This window comes from Accipiter gentilis, chromosome 23, assembly GCF_929443795.1.
Source record: "Accipiter gentilis chromosome 23, bAccGen1.1, whole genome shotgun sequence".
In the NCBI taxonomy this organism is placed as follows: Eukaryota; Metazoa; Chordata; class Aves; order Accipitriformes; family Accipitridae; genus Astur; species Astur gentilis.
In genome coordinates, this window is record NC_064902.1 from 7,361,075 (window position 1) to 7,382,949 (window position 21,875).

General features: G+C 42.5%; 1 protein-coding gene across 4 annotated transcripts in view; it reads right to left on the minus strand.

Annotated features, from left to right (window-relative positions):
• The window catches only part of STAB1 (stabilin 1), a 66,980-nt gene extending 48,888 nt beyond the window's left edge, over positions 1-18,092 (minus strand). The window contains exons 1-12 of one of the 4 annotated variants that reach the window (XM_049826107.1): positions 18,018-18,092; positions 16,765-16,900; positions 10,863-10,999; positions 9,254-9,369; positions 7,966-8,051; positions 6,817-6,886; positions 5,811-5,906; positions 5,240-5,356; positions 4,295-4,491; positions 3,949-4,082; positions 2,263-2,390; positions 791-882 (exon numbers count right to left, since the gene is read on the minus strand). In XM_049826107.1, the coding sequence (XP_049682064.1) occupies positions 791-882; positions 2,263-2,390; positions 3,949-4,082; positions 4,295-4,491; positions 5,240-5,356; positions 5,811-5,906; positions 6,817-6,886; positions 7,966-8,051; positions 9,254-9,369; positions 10,863-10,999; positions 16,765-16,900; positions 18,018-18,049 (1,341 nt within the window). In that variant the 5' untranslated portion in view covers positions 18,050-18,092. Of the gene's footprint in view, positions 1-790; positions 883-2,262; positions 2,391-3,948; positions 4,083-4,294; positions 4,492-5,239; positions 5,357-5,810; positions 5,907-6,816; positions 6,887-7,965; positions 8,052-9,253; positions 9,370-10,862; positions 11,000-16,764; positions 16,918-17,994 lie in introns of those variants that run through there. The other 3 variants (XM_049826105.1, XM_049826106.1, XM_049826108.1) reach the window with 3 other exon arrangements.
• Positions 18,093-21,875: the final 3,783 nt, after the last annotated feature.

Below are 21,875 nucleotides of genomic sequence, written 5' to 3' on the forward strand. Positions count from 1 at the left end.
TTTTAAGACATTTACTTTCTCATATCCGAATGCTACCTGCAAGCTAGCTGCCACCTGAAAAACAACAGGCACCTCGTATGAGCCACGTTTGTAGCTCATGTGTGCTAATTTTTAGCTCTGTCCTGGAGAAATGGCTTATATACCTTCTCATCCTCATGAGGAATAGCCTGGTTGGGAGCTTAACTGTGCAAAACCTACTGCAATTGAACACAATTTAATTAAAAAAAAAAAAAATTAGGACCTGCAGGACCTGCTGAAGCCTAGAATTCTCAAACTCTTGTCCTGGCTCCCATACCAGTTTTCTCCAGCACTGCCATATGTGTGGTCTCCATTAATAAAATAAAAAAATTTCTTCTCAAGAAATTGATACCATACCCACATCTAGGGCCATAGGCCCAAAATCCAATACTTTGATGCAAATCTCAGCCCCTTTTGAAAACCCCACCCTCAGGTAGTGAAAAGCCACCTAAAGTTATGAGAATAGTCACACACAGGAGGTTTGAGCTTTAAATGAAGAATGGCCAGAAAAACTTACACTTCCTGACATCATAAACAAACTCTGTCAATATTGAAGAGAGAGAGAGGTTTAAAAAATAATGAGAGGGATGTAACATCTTCTATGAGACTGCAACTTAACCAGACAATGAAGAGTCTGCCCAAGAGATTGCTTCTATAAATACTGCCTTCCAAAGTTCCTCTCTCATGTGTCAATCAGTTTTTACAGGCTGCAGAACTCAGGCAGGAAAGAAGCATAAGGAAGCAAAAATTTGCTAAAACCAAGAAAACTTACGTTAAATTCCATTCTATCATGAATTGGAAGAAGGGATGGTACAAAGACTGTGAAAGGCCCGTATTTAGTCAGCAACACTGAGCAACCAGAAGCTGTAAAAAGAGTGGCAACATGAAGAATTTACTGGGCATATGATTTAACTCCAGCAATAATTATTCCTCTTGTTAACAGCACAATTCAATCTAGACATTGTTGGCCTGACGCAAGTAACTAGTACTTGTTTACAAGGAACCAGAGGGAGTCTGATATTGCTACCACAGCCCAGATTGGTTGCTATTAGTTTTAGCACTTGCCCACAAGATTTCTGAAGGATTGCTGGTGACTTTGGTCCACTTTGAATCACTGCTGGAATTTGCAGAATATGCATAGTAATTTTGTTCCTACATGCTTACTACCTTATTCTTGGGCCAAGTGTCCTCTGTCTTCCCCTTAAAACAACTAATTTTGGGGTGTCATCAGGATTTACTGAAACTAAATACTTCTTGAGTAGCTGTTACAAACCCACAGTTGTCACTCTCCACTCAACTGTCAATGGCCCATCAACAAAGTCCACATCAACAAAGGTCATTAGGTATTAAGTCCCACTGCACAGGAATTAGGAACCCAGACATCTTCATGCGGTTGCCCATAGCACAAATCATTACAGAAAAGATGCAAAAAATGAGTGTTGGCAACACTGTTACGTAGCAGGGTATTCACAAAAGCTAAGCTGAGCTTTGAGCCCTATCTCTATGCTTCTCTTAAGTTAGTGGAGATAGAGAAGACTGTGCAGAGCATGAGCTGGAGAAGGTATCTAACATAAATATGCTTTGACATGAGCTAAAGCATTCTCATTCTTTCCTTGGATTACAGTGGGGCAAAAATTAACCTTTGCAGATATCTCTCCCCAGCCTTGCAGTACACAGGTTCTAAAACAGTCTTCTATGCTTTGCAAAGCAATTCCTCACTCAGAAAGCACTATGGTACATAGAATAAAGCCTTTTCATCTCTATAATAGCCACTCACACATGCATGCTGGCAAGGAGGCTGTTTAAGGCTTAGTAGATGTTCTACTAAGCAGAGGACTCACAGCACACCAGCCTCAAGCATCACTGCTAGAAAACGCAGCAAAAGCTGAAAGATTGCTGAGACTTCAACATAGATACTGCAGGTGGAGGCCCACTGCTGGTTTGATACAAACAGGTTTGAATCACACCCCCAAGGCAGGTTTTCCTTCTTCTGCAGATATGGTACATCCTTCACCAGGACTGCCAAATACCTAATACTCATCCACAGTGCTCTCTGCAACAGTATCCTCAATTCACAGTCCAGAACTGGTGATACGAGTTCAGAGATGTGATGTGTTTAGTTTTGCAGCCCATGGTCATACACTGCAAAATAGATCTATGATGCTGAAAGGCTGTTAACCTTTTCTGACACACCCTTGTCCCCACATTTGCTCCATTCCCCAAACAAATTCAAAAGTCATTTACCAAACATTTTCTTGGCGACGTTTAATTTCCTAGCAAATCTCCCTCGTGAATTATGTTGATTTATCTCGCTCAAGAGATCTTTATAACAACTTCTCCCATCTCCAATCTCCCCTTCTTTACACACACAGCTAAGAGACAAGAATGAAACATAACAAATCATTAAAAAACAGTTTGCAACACATTCAACAAATGTGATTAGAACAACATCTCAGTATCTACACTTGAAAGACAAACCCCAGCTTTAAGGTGTAGGTAAGAGCTTAGTAACTTCTGCCTAAACTAAGTGACAGGAGAAAAGATGCATGCTGCTGGAGTGCAAGCAAATTTGGACCTACCCAATGAGAATGAAGATGCTTTCTCAGATACAATCAACAGAAGGATCGTCTGCTCTAGAGTTCAGGGTACAGGTAGGCACAATATATTTATCGACACCTTTCTAACTAGTTACCCAGTCTGTACCAGTAATTACAGCATCTGAACATTTTAGGTAATGCATAAAACCCACAGGTTAAGTGAAAATCTAGCAAGCAGGTCCTATGTGACCCCACAGCTTCAGTGAGAAGTGCCAGCTCAAGCACATCAGTTAGCTATGGTTTATCTTAGACTTAATGAGGGCCCCAGAAAGGCTAATGACTTTTCCAGAAAAGCTTATCTACATGTGAAAATCTCTGTCCTGATTCACACGGATTTATAGTCATTACTCAGAGCTTACTTGAGATCATTGGACGATAACCATGTTTTTTCCCGTTTGGGTTTTGTCCAAGTATCGGCTCAGCTCTTTCTGTTTCAGGGATGCAAAGGCATGCGACACGGGAGGAATTTGACATTACTCCAGCCTCAGAGGGCTGAGTGCCAGCTGTTGGGGAACGGACATACTAAGGCAGGGACCATGCTGAACACTGTGTCCTGCACTTTGTTAGCGTTATCTTTAGAAAGGGAAGCCACTGTATTTCAGTTCTGGCTGGAGCAGACAATGAGCAGGGGGATGCTAACAGTTTTAGCAGCACTGGAAAGGAAGGGTCAAGGAGATGGGACTGCTCTTTCCCTCTTCAGTCTCTCAGAGATGCTCCGCCTTTTCTTGGTAACACACAAAATTCTCGGTGAAGCTTTCTCTGGTATTTGGGAGGCCATTATGCAAAAATAATCCTAGATCTGGCAATATTTCCCATCTAAGGGGTATCAACTTCTAGGTGTTGTGCTCCAGAGGACTAAATAAGGTCTGATGTTTCTTCTGTCAACTTCCCCCTTCCCTGTCAATCTGCAACTCTAATTTACTTCTTGCTTACAGGCCTGAGTGGGAGGACAGCCAAAGACTTAACCCCCAGAATCAAATGTGGGCAAATGGGAACAAACAAGTCGCACATCTCCCTTTTAATGATTGATTATTGACTGATAATACCCTACTACCACCACCAGCTTGGGGAGCTGCATCTCCAGTTCACATCACAGGACTCTGCTGACCCAGATTTAAAGCATCTTGTGACCCATATGCCAAAATTTACAATGACTGATGTAAAACTCTTTACTTTCAATGGGCTTGTTACAAACAGGATCTTCTCAAAAGGTGACTCTGGCCCATTCTCCTCAGTTAGCTGTCAGTTTCTTCAAAATTCAGCTCATCCAAACTCAGTTTCCATTCTAGCTGCAGAATAAGCTTCTTTAATAACAACCTTTAAACTGGCTTACCTAGGATTCCCCTGAGAATTAATTTCACACGTGGAAGTCAAGTCGCAAAAATACTGCCGGCAATCATTGGGAAATACAGAACACTCAGATGAAGGAGTTCTCCTACTCATCCCAGGCTTGCAAACACAAGATGCCTAAGAGAAGGCAACACAGTGATTATAGAGTTGCATTCATCATCTTTTATCCAACAAGTCACCCTACAAAAGAGCTGTCTGGTTTCCCTTTGCAAAATCTAAGGTGAGAAGAACAGATTTGACCAGCATGATGGTGAGCTCATTCGAAGAACTTCTCACCTGGCCATTCTTCAGACCCTTACAGGTTGCTGACGTGCTGTTACTGCCCTTACCTCTCCTGGACGTCTGTAAACACAAATGGTAGAGTTTTCTGGGCAGCCTCCATTGCTGTCAACACAAGGGTTTATGGGCTGGCAAATCTTCCCATCTCCTTGAAATCCATCTTTGCAGGTACATTGATACTTTCGTGGTCCAAGAACCTTACATACAGCGAAGGGGGAGCATGGAGAAGCAGCACAAGGATCCAGAGCTGTAATTAAAGAGACGAGAGGTGACAGTAACCAAACTTCTGTTTTCAAAACAGCACTTACTGCAGCACAGCAGAATGCAAAAGGCCCGCAAAGAACAGGATATAAGGAATTTATACTATTAAACTTCTAAAATTTCCCAGGAAAACAGAATGATTCCAGACAGCAGATGTTTGGGGTTTTTTAATCTGAGGAATTTGGATGACACATTTTTTATGTTACTTCAGTAACAGAAGTGTGAGTGACAGAGGATGCTTGGATTTACTTCTGAATTTCCATCATCTGAGGATGTATGAAACTGCAGTTTGGTCAGAAAAAACTACAAAAAGCCAGTGAAAACAGAGCTATCCATAGCTAGCTAATCACATGCATTTTATTGACTTTCTTTTAACAAAACAAATTCACAAACTTAAATTTGAAATCAGTGAAGAAATCCTCCAGTTATGAGCCTTATTATTTAAAGTGGTATAGACTCACCAATATCCTATTGTCATGGTTATTCAGTACATACTTATAGCGAGTGCTGGACGGAACCTGCCACTCTAATTAATTTTTTGCTTTCAGGACCAAGTGAGAAGAGAGCCAAAAACTTAGCCCTTAATCTTAAAGGGATTCCTAAAAAACCAGGTTCTTAACCCTCCACAGTGAAGTAGGCATTGTATTCACAATATTCAAATTCATCCAGAGATACCAGTGCAACAAGATTTTTCCAAACAGGGGTCCATTTAGGGTTACAGAGAAGTTTCTCACCTTGGCAAGTGTTCCCACTTTTTCTGTAGCCCAGCTTGCAGTCACACATTGCTGTCCCATCCCTTACCACACATTCACTGTTGGCCTCGCATGTCACGCCTTTGCAAAGGGGAAGTTCTGGAATCACACAGCAAAGAGAGTTTCCCCTTGAGCATGCAGGGTACTGCTGGAAGATAAAACTTACCTTACAAAATATTTGGAAATGAAGGCAAATGTGGTTTCCATCCCCAAGCTGCACAAAAGCCAGGGAATATAAGTAGTGCAGACAGCTCTAAATTACTGGCAGCCTACAGGTAGTCAGGTGCCACAAGGCTTAGAGAGAAGAAAGGATCTATCTGGTTTCCAGAGAAAGAACAGAGGCACAAAGAGATGGTACATCTCAGCCACCATCACAGAGTGAGGAACAGACCCCATCTTTTCCCTCTGTCTAGATCTCCAGTGCTCAGATCATCTTCCCTCTACATTCCCAAGCTATTAATTTACCCCCAGCTCCTTTTGGGACACATGCATCATCCAAGCCCATGTCATAGTTTAGCTCTAACAGCCCCTCTGCAGGTACCAATGTATTTACCTTGGTCGCACCTGGCGCCAGTGTAGCCTCCATAGCACGTGCAGCTTCCATTCCCAGCGACGCCGCTGTTGCATTCCCCGTGCACACAGTCACACACTGCAAGGAAAGTCCAGACAAACCTGACCTTCGGCTACAAGGCAGTGCATAGGGCTCCAGGCATACATTGGCCAACTGCCCTGGGACTTGGCACTCTGTTTTCCCACCAATAATCCACGGAAAACATAGCTCTTTTCAAAAATAAGGCCATGCCAGTCAGAGCTTACAGAGGGCAAACTGCATGTCCTGGAGTCAAGAAGACAAAGTGCAGCCCTGCAAGAGCAACCCTGAATGCAAGATCTAGACCAGCTTTTCAGGCACATGTTTTAACTTCCCACTCCTCTAAGCCACCTGCAGCCAATGTGGAAAGAGGCAGTGTTATGAGAGCCTAACACACCCGTGATCCCAGCATCAATGTCATTGTGTAAGCACAACCACCGAGATCACACCTATCTCGCCTGCATGGATACAAGGGAACCAGGGGCTGGGCAAAAAGGGCACCTTTAACAGCCAGGCTGAACTGGTCATAAATCACCTCCAAAAATGCCATACAGGAGAAGAAGCACTGTGTATTTTAATTTTGTAGGGAGGGCAACAAGGAAGAAGCTGGGAGACAAGTGGAGCAGTTACAGGAGTCTGGAAAACAGTCGTGAAGTGAGTGGGGGTCGCTTCAGGGATGTAGGTAACAGTCTGGCTAAAAAGAGAGAGGAAACTGGGATAGGCCTGGTAAGGGGACAGAGAGATTTACAATAGGAAAAATGGACTGATTTGAGTGAAAGACTGAGAATCATTTGTTTAACGGGACAGTGGAAAAGGGCACAAAGACAAAATGCCGAGACACCTGCTATTGAACACTGCCAGCTGGCACCTTCTCCTCCTCTCCAGCATCCTTCCTCACTCAACCTCCCCTTCCTCTTTCCTTGCTCTCAGTTATTTTTGTGGAGGTTTCACCTGAATTACTCATCCTTACCTGACTGACAGTCTGGGCCAAAACGATTTTCACCTCGACAATTCTGGCAGGCAAAACCACCGTATTGCTCCTAGAAGGGCCCCAAAATGTCCCAGACGTTATTTTTCTGTATCATTGCATTGTTCCACACATTGTTATAGTTCAAAGTCTCTCCCCATTTCTGATTTCTGTGACAGCTGAAGCAATACATTGAAGAAAACTGATCTGTCCAATGCTGTAGTAGTATTAACCAGCCCCCATGGCAAAGAAGATCATAGTGTAAGCTGACACACAAAGGGCATGCAAAATGCCAGCAAAACTCCGGTGGGCATTGAGGAAACAATGTCCTGATCACAGACAGACAGGAATGTACCAGCTGGCTTCTGATATCTCTCTGAAAGAGGAATTTGGAATTCACTAATGCCAACAGGACTTTTAACATTGATTTTACAGGGCTTAGGCACCTTCAGCATATATTTTAATTGATATAAGGTATCTTTGAGTTAAATCCAAAACCCACTTTTCTCAAAGAAGGTCCCAAGAAGTAGGGTTTAGCTCACAATGCTATTAATGAAGGAAGCGGTAAAAACATACGGTTCTTAAGAGAAAGTTTCAAGTCTGACACTGACCCATTAAGCTAAAAATTTTAGAAACATTGCTCTGTACCATTCAAATGTGCAGGAATTGTTTATGCTTTTTGCTGTACTAAGTCTGGAGCTGTAAAGAAAACAATAAACACCTGTCCTAAAATCTCTTTCTATTCTCTCCTGCTTTTCCTGAGAGAGGGAGGATCTGCCTGCCAAGGTGCAGGACCAATTCATTGGGGAAGTGTATCATCCAAGCCTGGAAAAGGTGCAGCTCATTAAGAGCCAAGTATCTCAGGGCTTCTTGCAGGCACAGACAGACACTGATCATTTCAACTAATCAGAGTGTTAAATTAATGCAATTCTTTCTTCATTTCTCCCTAGAGATCCTTCACCAACAGTGTCTTAGTGCTACTGCAGACCACACCAACCCTCCAGGAAAACCATAGACACTGATACTGGAATGAAAGAAGCTGCTAATGACCTTCCAGGCAGAAGGGTAGCCTTCATCCAAAGCATCTGCACAGATGCTATACAACTCCCTTTGACAAAAGCCCATCACCCTCAGAATACATCGTGCACTGACCTTGCAGATGCAGGTCCCGTTTTGCTGCATACCATCCAAGCATGACCCATGGCCATTGCAGGGATTTTGAAAGCCACCCGGACACTCTAGAAGGCAAAGAGACAGGCCAGACGAGATTAGATTGAACAACCAGCACTGTATCCCCCTTTCCATCTCCTTTTCCCCCAGGCATTCCAGTTGTGCAAAAGCAACGGCCTCTTCCTGAGCAAAGTCCCTGCCTGCTTATCCAATACACCTAACACTGGCCCAGAGCTGGTGAATATGGCCAAGAGTGGCACCAAGGAGCAATTTGGCTGCTAGCTAAGAAAAGCCTTTTATTGAAAGTCTAAGGAGAAGTCCCAATGGCCCATAACTCACTAAATTTCAGCAAAGGCACTGAAACATTTTAAGATTGAGCCACTGCTGCTAGCATCAGCTAGAGGTGGTATCAAACACCTGAGGGCAGTTCTGCAACTCGGGACAGACAGGAGCCTGCTTTGCAAAGATGCTGAGCATTTTCAGCTCTCCCTGACTTCGTGAAGAGCTGGAAGTGTGCTCAGAAAAACATGGTCCACACATCTTTGGAGTGGGGTACCTCCAAATTCTGGGGACTATTTCTGATAATTTTAGGCATGTGATTCCTCAGACGAAGCCAGTTGCTTATTCAAACCACTTTGTCTGAGAACAGACTCAAGCACTCAAACAATCTCCCATTTTCTGCAGGACTGGAAAGTGTCCTTCCATATTCCAGCAATCAATCTTATGAGAAGTGTTTAGCTTGGTACGTCTTGCTTTTGGATTTCTGAGACAAGACAAAACAAATTCTCATTACTTGGCATAAAACTGAGTAGGAGCTTTGGGATGGTTATTTTCACCTTGGGTTGGAATTGCTAAGTATTTTCTGTGGCTGAACGGCTGCCTAATTCCAGACTATACAGAAGCACACGTGGCACACACACTGCAGACTAGAGGGACATCAGAAAGAAATATCTTCCTCTTCCTTTGGAAACTTTTTTAAAGAGGAACAAAAACATCCCTTTCCAAAAGCTTATTTTTAAAGAAGAGACAAAAGGAAGTTCCACCAAAGGAGGTTATGTTATGTGTTAAATGTAAGAGGATTCAGCTCATTTGAAGCAAAGAGATTCCTTCCCCATTATATTCTGAACCTCCCAGACAGATAACAGAGATCTTGTGAGTATTTGAGGAATAATGAAAATTAATCACCTCAATGCAGATTTAATGCTTCCTTTTAAAACTGGTTTGACTTACTCAACAGCTAGAGAGCATCGTAAAAAGATGAAAAACTTACCATAGCACTCTGTACCCCAGAATCCTGGACAGCACTTCTTCTCCTCAATTTCCTTCTTACATATGTGATGGCATCCTGGCTGGGAAAGTGTATTTTCTCCTAACTTGACAGTGTATCTTAAAAAGAACGATCCAAGATTCAAGATTGCACCACAAACATACCAAACGCCTGTTAGAGGGTTTCTAAGCAATCACATTGCAGTGCACTGAACTCTGAATGGAAGAAGGGCACTCATTCCCTCTGCCATACATGCACACAAGAGTTTGCACTTGGGTTATGTCTTCTCTAAGGATGCCCATTGATTTGAGCCTCAAAGATCAGTTACAAGAAATCTGCCAGGGATTGGACATGAGACAGGACCTTGGGCAGTCTGAAGGCATCAGGACAGAAACCTTGGATGCTGGAGGGTTAGACAGCACAGAAACTAAGTTAGGATCTCCAGGGTGACTCAACATTTGATTTCAAACCTAAAATGACCTCGAAAGAACAAAATCTCCTTGCAGGACTTGTCTCTTTCTGTCTTGCACTAAAGATTCCAGATTGGGATGCTGGAAATTTGGATTTAATAGCTGTGTTACTCACAGGTTCTCCATTCAATCTTGGACAAACCCCTGAAAACCCCAAGAGAAGCATCTTCTTTTCAACCGTTCATCCATCACCTCTACACACAGGGTAAGCCCTTGGTGGCAGTGTCTCTTGTTCTGCACTTGTGCAGCACAGAACTATTCCTGGGTCTGTCCAACAACCACCATGAGAGCAGATAACACTCAGAAAAGCTGCATACACTCACATTATTCTTACGCTTCATTTTATTTTTGGCACAACATCCTTCCCAAAAGGAACTTGGAAATTGTCTCAATAGCACTGCTGCTATGGCTTCAATCTGACTCCTATGCATGTGTGTGCAAAAACTGCTATAAACTGCAAAACTGCTACAGCTATTTTTAAAGTATTTCGACAGAATAGTGAATCACAGAAAACAGTAGACAATGAAGCTATATTTTAACAGTTAACATTCACTACTGAATAGATACACAAACAATGATCTATAGTGTTTCATTTTTTAAAAACTTCCTGGTAAATTCAGTTTTCCTTCACTCTTTTCCTATTAGAGCCAAGCTCAACAGAATAAGAACAAGGAACACATGAACAAGCAATTGTCATAAAGCGAACTAGGAAGGTAAAAAGTTCAGAGGATTATTGCTGGAAGCTGGGAGGATATACAAGGGGAACTATCATTATATTATTTTCCTAATAATCCACTACGGAATTCTGAGTCTGGATTAGGTTTCTATGCTAGACAGACCTGTGTTAAGTTGCTGTATCAGAATTAGCAAACTCAGGTTGTTTAGGGCAAGTTAGAGGTAATTAGCATGTAATTTGTTCTGTGGATACACAACCTCATGCCCAGCAAAAAGTCCATGGGATTTGCAAGGAGAAAAAAGCAACAACAATAGGGGCCATAAATCCATTTTTATACATCTAAAACCAAAATTCCTTAGAGCTTTAGAGCTCAAAAAACAGATGTGTTCTCCTGAAAGCATACACACTACTCCTTGCATAGCAGAGCTGCACCAACACCTTAACATGGTTAGGAAATAGGCCTTACCTGCAGTTCCTCACCCCTAATCCTTGGGTGGTCTTTAACCAGCCTTTTGGACACACCATTTTAGGTGCTGCGGCACAAGCAGTACATGCTGTATTCATGGTAAACATCGTCTTGATATTGCATCGCATGGATTTTAACTTAAAAAAGAAAAAACAGAATGGAAATAAGCCCAAAATTAAATTGTTACCCTAGCCACTCATCTTGCCAACCTTTAATATCTTTATCAACATTGCACCATTCTGTAGATACCACTGGGAAGGGCAGTCACCAGTGCAGCTGCTGGGAGGTCCACTGCACACTCATACGGGCTAAACTATCATGTCATGCTGCTGTATGCTACTCCACTTGGATCTCAGCTAGAAGGCAATAGGGCACATCACAGCCCTCTTATCTTTCCCCTACACCTCACAGCAAAAATTCTAACCATTTCTAAAATAAATTAACAGTGCACAGTTATGATTAAGCTGATCTTTTATAAACATGTGGTAGTGGTATGTGAGGACAAGCCCTAAATTAATGCTTCTTTGCTAGAAGACACTGAATTAAAATGCAACACAACATTTCTCTTCCATGCCATTGATGTGATCCATTTCACTGGTGGTTTCATTGCTGTTCTACAGGTCCAAAGAACCAAATGCATTAGCTCAGTCTATTTCCCAGACCCAGGAGCTGCTCACACAAATATTTCTCACGGCAATTGTCTTCAAGAAGGTGCAGGGGGGTGGATTAAAAGGAAAGGTGCTCTGCACCAATCTGACCACCTGGATGGCCCTTGATGCTTTGACCCTAGGTGAGAAGACTCCATAAACATTGGCAAGAAGATCAGGTAGGAGACTTGGATAATTCACATGGCTGGTGATAAATTCAGCACGAGTCCTTCCACCCAACCAGAACAACTTCAGGGGTTCAGGTTTCCTCACAGGGTTTTTCTGTACCCCTGTACCCAGCAATCCTGCTTCTCCAAATGAAACACTGCCAGAGCAGATGAAAACAGTACAGTCTCAGAGTGAATAATCATCAGTATATGCCAACTTGTCATTAAAGCTCATGATTTTACCCCAAAAGCGTTTCCTTGAATTTCTAAACTCCTGGAGTCAAGCAACTGCACAGAAGCCTCATTGCCCATTTTAAAAAAAGACAATGTTTGCCACTGACAATGGCAGAGAAAAGCTGGGAGGCATGAGCTGTGTTTGCCCCAGAAGGTCACTGGCTGGAGAAAAACCACACAGCTCACCTCTACTGTGCCTCTACAGGCACTGTATTTTCTAAAAATAAAAACATTAGATCAAATTTTGGGAGGAGGCCTTGATCTGGGAATTTTTTAAGCCAATCCTGAACAATGCTGTTAATGTAGCAGCTCTCCAGCGCCCAGAACTCCTTGTTTTGGATTCCCATCAGCAATCTCAGCTTTGCTTCCTCTGAACTTAAGCCCAAATGCATACATTTGCCTCAAGGCAAGAGAGGAAACCCATGGCTTCCCATCAGTTATCAACAGTTCAGGAAGGCCCTCCCAGATGGTAGCCAGCAGACCCTGTCAGGAAAACCTCCTGAGAGATAACCCTCAAGTCCTAGGTCCACAGGGACATCGCCCTGGAATGGTTTCCTGACTCACACCCCCACGTTCCGCCTGCCTGGAGTTGTTGAGCTTTCTCTCACCTTCACGGATCCATTTTCTGCAGCCACACATGCAAAACTGCTGCCCAATGAAGAAAATGATTTCTGTGTCTGTTGTTGCCCTTCACATGGATATTAATTTCTAGTTGTGCATCTAGGGCTTTCTTTACCATACAGTAGCCTCCACTTCCTTTGGTGGCAGAATCCCCACCAAAGGAACCCGTTATGTCAAGGACTCCTTTGCATTACCAACAGCTCAAAAACAATCCGAGATCCACCAAATCCACCTATCCATGTCCTGTGAGCACCAGCTTTACTGATTTTATCCAGCAGGACAGAGATCAGCTTTGCTGTTCCTTATGTTTCCACCCCATTGGCACATAGTGCAGCCAGAGGAGATTTCCCCTTTTTCAAAACAGAAAGACAGTCAATGTGGATGAATAAACGAGGTGCTACCTCCAGAGTACTCTGTCTCAAAAGATCAGCAGTGCCATTGATGGGGTAGGGAAGAAGTCCACCCAACCAGCTGATTCAAGTACAAATTAGGACTCCAGATTAAAGCTGGGCTTTTGAAAGGAGCCAGTTGAAGCCAGGCACACGGTTCTGACAGAATGGTACATCTCCTGCCTTTCTAGTCCCATCAAATCCCAGCTTTAACCTTCACTGAGACAATGCCTCAGAAAGAGGAATGGGAAGATGGCCAAGGAAGAAACACAGAGGTGGACATCTTCCCATGAGTTATGATGTTAATGTTGTTAGAATTACCCCACAAACCTTTATCAGGTGTCTGAGGCACCCCATCTGTATGAAAAAGACCACACAAACAAAAGAGTACAAACCACTAAATTAAAACTCTCCAATCTTCTATTTCATCTTTACTTCCAGACACCAGGAGTTAGCTGTCAGACACAGCTGAACCATTAAATGTGTTCTCTGTCATGGTGGTGGAGGAAGACACCATTATTCATACATTGCTCCATTTTCCTTCTCTTTCCTTCACCAATGTGGTTCCATTTCTAAATGGAGAGGGACACTGGTTGAGGAGAAGGGCTGTTACTCCTCCCTGTTGGCATCTTTAATTACTTGCAGGACTCTTAAGACAAGACATTTATTGTAGAATTCCCCCTACCCTACCTTCCTGGGACACTTCATGAACTTTAGGCAGCTTTCCAGTAAGATCTTCCGCTTTTTATAAGGAAATAAGCTTGTGTCAGCAGCAGCAGGCAGGAGGAAAGAGGAAGAAAACAGCTGTGTGGAAAATAATTAAAAAAAAATAATTCCCTTCTTATTTGAGTGACAGAACTGATGAAGCAGTCATTTTCTGGAGTGTTTTGCTTCTTAGGAAAGCAGAAGAGGGAATCAAGGGACATAAATGCAACAGTTTGGATACTTAGATTGTTGAGAGGATGAAAGATAGACAGGAGTTTGAGTCAGAGGTGGCTCCTGGGGCACAGCCTCATGGAAAACAATGATGCACTGCTGCCTTGGGCTCATCTGTGACTGCTGTTTCTACATTTGAAGACACTGGAGAGGAAGCAGCAAGAGGGAATATCTGTCCCTGTGATGCAGCAATGCTGCCTGGTGGGCTGAGAGTCAGTGAGGTGCATGGTGGCTATGCCAGCGAAAAGGGATGAAGAGTCACCGTTCTGATCAGGTGATGTCGTGAGCCTGGACTGTATCACACTTTGGGTACAAAACAACAGAAAAGGAAGACTGGTGCTCTCACAAACGGCTCCAAAATTAAAGGAGACTTTTAAAGGAGAAGACTTCTAGCTGTAGTTGAAAGAAGTTACGAGCCAGGGTGCCTCTGTCCACACTGAGCTCCATCTTGCCGGGGCTGGACTGTGCTCTCTCCCTGTGCTCAAACACATGCATGTGCATGAGCAGCCGCTGCCCTCTGTGCTAAGCTGAGATATATCTGAGCTTCTGGATGCTGCAGTGTTTCCTTCCCTCCTCTCACTCTGACACAGATGTCCCTTACTTCTCAAGTGCTCACGTTTCTCTTATTCCATCTCAAAAGAATAAGCTGGGAAGGGTTTTTTAAGGGCTAGTTTAATTCCCCTCATTTCGCCCTTTATGTTTTCCTTCCAAACCATAACAAATCCTTCTGCATGGCAAAATCTCAAGGAAGAAAGAAAAACACATTTGGACGTCAGTGTTCGGCTCCAACAATCCTGGGAGCCAGTTCTGGAAACAGCCATTATCTAATGAATCACCAAGTTTCCAGTGCATTTGCCCTTTACAAAACAGAGCTGTAGACACATGCTTGAGTCATTATAGTGATGCACCTCCCCAAGAACTTCTCAATAACACTTTAGCTGAACAGACCAGTGGCTCCTGGACACACAAACCCTTCGCCTTTGTCCAAGGAAGACACTTTTCAGCACGAGGGTGAACAATCAAGCTCAGAAACCACATAAGACAAGATCTACTATTGCCCTGGGTGTTCCCCACCAATCTCAGCTGCAGAGCACTGGAGGCACAGGGATGCAGAGAGCAATCCCCTCATTTCCCACCTGCCTCCATTCCGCCTCTAGCACAGCCTGGGACTGGCCTCTGCCCAGCAGAAAAACTTTCACGGTTCTCACATCTGCTGCATCTACCCCAGCCCATACCAAGAGGTATACAAAAAACGAATCGGGCTAACAGATATGCTGTCATATTTGAGCCATCAAATCAGAGCCCTAGGGCAACATCACTGAAAAACAGCTCGCACAAAATCTCTCTTGTCTCTTGATGGCCCCTGCAAGCCAACTGAGGCCTCTTGTGGAATCACAGCACTTCTACTGCAATTGGATCCAGTGGCCATCCTAAACTATCAGAGAAGACTTCATCAGACCCTTGTTTTTCCTTACCTCCCATTATAACCTTCCAAATGTTTCTTCTCTTTCTCCAAAGAGGGAACCTTTTGGAGAAAAAACTCTAAAAGGGAGTTATTTTTCCTGGATTAAACAAACTGCTCCAGAGGTGATTCAAAATATTTCACTTCTCTGTGAGTGGGTACTCATTACCTGATATTTTAACTGTTTCACACCAAGCCAGACACCTCAGTGATTATAGAAATCAACACAGTGTCTCAAGGTGAAGAGACTTAGATTTCCACTTACACCAGCTGAAGATGTGAGCCCATGCCTCTGAATGCACTACGATACTGGAACCCATCTGCCTGGAACCCATGCCTCCAGACAAACAAAAAACACCAGCAGAGACACTTCTTCATGTTTGTGCTCAAGTCACCTTAATGATTGTACAAGCCTAAAGGTTCATGAGGTTCTTACCTTACTTGTATGCTTGTTAGTCATTTATAGCCCTTTTATGAAAGGGTCTATACAAGAGCTTCCACTCCAAGTTCTGACACTGAAGCATCTTTTCAGTGCTCTGGCTTTTTCTAAATTAAGTCTTTCAGACTCACACGCACCTTCCTTAGCACAGGTCTGTCCGCGCCCCACAAGGCCCCTCTTTGTCATTCAAGACAAGACAACCCTTCTATAGCTCTGATTCCCAGGGAATAAGATTTCCAAATGACCCACACAACTTCTGACTTTGTAGGCCAGTTCATTCCTCCAACAGCAGCACACAAGGGCGATGGGAGAAGACAATATAGTACGAATTAGTGTGAATTCTAGCCTGCAGAAAATGGGATGCCTCACCATGGAGCCTAGAGAATAGATCTACAAAGGCATCATACATTCTTCTAGATGCTGCTGCTAAACACAAGAATGGAGATAAAGGAATCAACAGAAAATCAACAAAATTGAAACAAAATCAAAACAAAATGGAAATTGTTCCACACTCCTCATTGGGGAGCTGCTGGGAAATGTACTTGAAACAAAGGTATCTACCTTGTTGCAAAGCAACAATTTGAAGAGATTTTTAATATTATTTTTTTTTATAAAATTCTCCTAGGAAACTTATGGACCTGTCCTGTCAGATGCTAAGCTCCCTTCACATGTATTGAAAATAGCAGAAGACAAAGATGCTGAGTATATTCCTTTCAATATTGCTACTTTTGCATTGAGTGCAGAACATAAATACAAATTTAATCTGATCTAAAACTCAAGCAGCTCCCTTCAACTCTATTTTTAGTTCCTCAGTTTAGATGACACACATACCCGTACATAAGCAGAGAAGATACCTTACAGTCCTAAAGTTTAATTATGGATGTTATTCTTCAGCTAACTAAATGTAAATAAAAAAGCAGGTTTGGGGAGGACTATTTCATAACACACAACTATCCAAATATGAAGAACTGTTCAATGAACATTTAAACAAAGACTCACAGACTTACCTTCTGACTCTGGCAGTCAGCTGTAGGAGTGAAGCATGCTGCTAAGAAGAAAAACAGCAACCCAGGAGGATGCATTTTCATGCTTTTACAGGCAGGACCCTTTCCACAAAAGGGGTGGCGATAGAGGCTGCAATTTCTGTAAGATAAGACCGCCTACTAAGAATCAGATCCAAGACAAACCAGAGGTTAAAAGTAAACAGGGACAGAGCATTTTTGCACTGTGCTTTTTGGCTGCAAAACCTTCAGAAGTGGATCTGCTACTTCTAGTGTTACATCTGAATCAATACCACCTTTTTCTTTCTTTCTATTCCTTTTTTAAATGCACAAGCAGAACTCCTTAGTAAAAGGTTGACTCAAAACAGGAACATCTACGGATTTCCTCTTACATATCAGTTCAAAACAGAAGGAAGGAAATCCTTAGTTTTCAACTAATTGGAATGAAAAGAGGTTAACTGTATACTTAACTGAAGGCAAATCCAATGGGCAAACTTAAATACCATGAATTCATGAAGGATAAGTTAACTTCCTTTTACCACTGATGTTAATATGTCCACAACACCTCAAACAGAAGGTAGACCAGACCATTGCCTATCCCAAAGTATGCATGAACAAAACAATGCAAGTGACATGCTGTGTTTCAGAGCAATAATGTAAGCACATCCTATCAATCAATCAAGCACTCTGGGTAGGCTTTGATAATTATTTTAAATATTTGAGTTTCTCAGCAAGAAAAGCATCACATTTTGCAGGTGCTATGGCAGCAATGGCAAAATACATCATTTTCCAAACACTCTGCTGACAGCTTGATGAATCCAAGGAGCACTTACATAGCACTGAGAATAAGAAAGTCCCAAAATGGGATTAAAAAAAACCCCCCATGCTAGCCTGAGCTATGGTCTACAATTTATTTTCTCCTTTTGAACATTACAAACAACCAAGAATTGATTATCGACAGATTTTACATGGACTTTGTCTCCCTGTGCTGCCAAGAGAACCCACTGTACTGAACCGTCCAAGGACTGTTTCTGTTAGTAACAAATCCTACTGAGCAATGAGGGATCTTTTAATTTTTGAGCCATTAATAGTACATGAAGGTGCCTAAATGAAGCCAGGATAGGAAGCTATTCTTGTGTTTACATAAATAGAGAGCATTAGTATTTTTTTGCCCCCTGCATACACGCAAAGCTACACATGCTAACATATAAAGTATATAAGAACTGCTGTACTTACTAGTGCTGTTAATTGTGCTTTACCTCTTCCTCCATCCTACAGAGATAGCCAGCATGATGAACAGCCAGCACTATTATATATCATGCACTAACAGGAAGCAGATAAGTCACACAACCATCCACTGCAACCCATGTGAGAAGTACCAGCCCACAGTTCAATCTGACGGCTCAGCCCACTTGTTCTGTTACAGGACAACTGCAGCCCTGGGACCATTGCTGCCCAACAGACGGCCACTCTGTCAGGGTCAGAGGGTTCACGCAGCTCTGGAAACCATTTGATAACCTGCAGATCTGTGAAATGAGGCAAAAGAAAGATAGCTCAGACCAGTTCTGGTGGGATGGCAAAATCACAAATGGACAGTGGGGACGTGCGGGAGGTAGAAATAAATGGATGCCCGTAAAGTTGAAAGCAGATGATCTTTATTGCTAAAACACACACATATTTATAATCACATATTCTGCAAAGTCACTGTATATGCGCACAAGCATAAAATATGATTGGTTATATCAACTCTGTACATGTGCATAAACATAGGACATAATTGGTTATACCAACCAGAATATGCGAAACTTGTCTCAGTCTAATTGGTCAAGATAAACTGCCGAATTGAGGTTCTTTGTGCCAAGTTCCCTTTATCGTGGAATGCGCACCTGTGTTCTTCTAATTGGTATCTTTCTTTTTTTGTCTTCTTGTTTATTCTGTTCAAGGTCTTCTAAAGGCATCTGGAATGCTCTTGCGACCGTTAGCTAAATATGTGTCCACAATTCCCCCTTTTTTTGTTTTTCGTCAATTAACACCTGCTGTATTGCCCTTTGCAAAGATCTATGAACACAATTAATTAAACACGGTAAAAGCAACATTATACCTAATGAAATACACAAGAAGAAAAGAAACCCCGATTTTTAACAAAGACACAAACCAACTCCTAAGTTCCCATCCTGCAGCTAAATGCTCTAAGCCGAAATGACAGCTTTCTTAATTGCATTAAAGCTCTTGCAGCTCCTTCTTGCCTCTGCAGTTCTGTTATCTTGTTTATTAATTGCTCCACTGTCCAAGTTCCTCACGTCCATTGTTTTTCTGGTGGTTCAAAGTCCGTTCATACTGCAGCTGTCACGTACTCCTGCCCACTCATGCTAACTGCGGCCTACTTACGCTAACTCTAAATAATCAGGCTCAAAGAAATGTCCCCATTTTCCATGAAATCTCCCACAATTCCCCCGTTTTGTTTTTTGTGCAAGCCAAGTTAGATGAAATGCGTTTGCAATCATACGTTCAACTATTTTTATGATACATGGTGCAATCATTACAACTGCTAATATTACAATTAAAATAACTAAGCCATGCATAAGCAAATCTTTCAATTATCCCATAATTCCCAAACTTGCTAGCCATCCACTTAACCCTGTGTCAGTTATCGTGAGCCTTTTACTGTGAATCGTATTGATATTGGGTGTTAGTAATGTAAGTTGTCCGAGGCTACATGGCCTCCCATTAAGTTTTGATGGAATTCCCCCCCACGCTCTATCCCCACAAATTAAAAACATCCCCGCAGGTAAAGCAGCTGGAATAGAAAAAAGAGTGTGATATTCTGGAATAGATATAGTTACAACGAGCTGTAGCATTTCTATATACAGGCAAAATAGCATTTACATTCTGACCCTTTCGAGTGGTGTTATGGGTGTAATTAAACATCACACAGGCATTCATGATGACTGATCCTAACAACTCTAACTCTTGAGGTCCTTGCATTACTTGAGGTAGGTGTGCATACACACCATCCCAATTATCGACCCAGGATTGTGGGTTAGTACAAAGGGAAAATTCAGGCATTGGATCTAGCCAGGTGTCTAGAGGTAACCCCACCAAACAGGTAGAAAAAGGGTTTTCAGGGGTAGCGACAGAAAGACATATAGCTTCTTGATGTGTTATGTTCGCCAAAGTTACCCATACATTCTGTTTTGGTTGTTGGATCATCCATTCTTCACTTATGTGTGTCACCCATAACAAGCCGAATGCAGCAAGGAGTCCTTTTAGGTTCAGGTTTTTTCCAAGGATGTAACAACTGACCAGGTTTTTACCCACTTTGCTGGTACCCATCTTGTTCCGTGATCTGTAACAACACAAGCATAACCTTGTCCCCAGGTTATTAATTGAAATGGTCCTTCCCATACATTTTTCTCAACATTTTTAACCCTAACTTGAACATTGCTATTAATGTCAAACTAATGTCCTACCATGCCTTGCACATGTTTTACAATTGGTGGTACACTTTCGCCATCTGTCAATCTCAAGTAATTCAACACACATACAACTTTCTTCAATCATTCATGAGGAGTAGCCATCTGCTCTCCCACTTTTTGTTTTTGCAGTTGGAGTTTCTAAGTCTGATTCATGCGTTCTACAATTGCCTGGCCTGTAGGGGAATGTGGTATACCCGTGGTATGTACAATACCCCATTGACTAAAAAACTTTTGAGTTGCCTGTGTGATGTAGCACGGCCCATTGTCAGTTTTTATCTGAAGTGGAATGCTGTGTGCTGCAAAAGCTAAACGCAGGTGTTGCTGGACGTGTCAACTTGTTTCTCCTGTCTGCGCTGTTGCCCATACAGCTGCAGAAAAACAATCCACAGACACATGGACATATTTCAATTTACCAAACTTAGGTACGTGTGTTACATCCATTTGCCACAATTGTAAAGAATGCAAAACTCGTGGATTTACGGCTCCAGGTGAATTTGTTCCCACAAGTTGTTGTGTCATCGCGCAGTTCACCGGCACGCTCTGCTGGTCGATTCCCAGCATAGGTGGTAGTGGAGAGCTATTCTTACGATATTTAGAACGGCAAACACGAGCGGTATGCCCACCCTTCTGGCATCTTGCACAAACCTGAACTGGTGTTACAGTTTGTTGTCGATACTGCAAATGATTTTGTCTCGGTTTCCCTTTAGCCCGACATTGTGCTTTTAAATGACCGGGCTTTCCACAATTCTAACATTTTTTATCCCTTCTAAGTGCAACCACAAACGCTTCTGCTAATGCAGTCATTTGGAATGATGTAGTTCCAAACTTGTTACATGCCTCAACCATATCAACAAGGCTGGCATCTCTGGGTAATGCCATCAAAAGCTTTTTACAGTCAACATTTGCATTCTCTACTGCTAATTTTAGCACCAAGGCATTCTGAGCCTCCACACTTGATAGTTGTTTAGTGACTGCATCTCTTAGTCTGTCAATGAAGGACGTGTACGATTCCTGGGGACCCTGCTTAATCTGTGTGAACAACATAACATTTCTACCCTCTTCTGGCAGAGTCATCATTGCTTTAAATGCCATTACTGAAGCAGTTCTCAAGGCCTCTATGGGAAACCTTACCTGTAATCTTGGATCAGTAAATTTGCCAGTCCCAATAAGGTGATCCATCCCTATTGCCTTCAGGGGTCATCATTGGGTCTATCCAAATTTTTTATAGCAACTTCTTCACACAGTCCCCTCCATCTGTCTCTCCACAACATTTTCTGAGTTGGCTTTAATAGCATGCTGGCTAATTGATCGCAATCATATGGAGTCAAAAGTTGAGCTCTGAAAATATTGTCGATCAGTGTTTCAGTGAAAGGAGCCATCAGCCCATAATTATGGACTGACTTGCGCACTTCTTTTATCAAATCCCATGAAAAGAGATTCCATTAATTTGGATCATTTGCCCTCACTATAACAGGATAAGCATAAGGAACGACCACTCCCTCGCTTGCTGCTTTCTTATGTATTTTTCTCCAGTAACTTCTCGGGTCACAACCCAAATCTTCAGCTATATCGTAAATTGGCTGCGTTTTTTCTTTTTCTCAAGAAATATCATCTTGGGGAGGTTCTGACCAATTATCATCA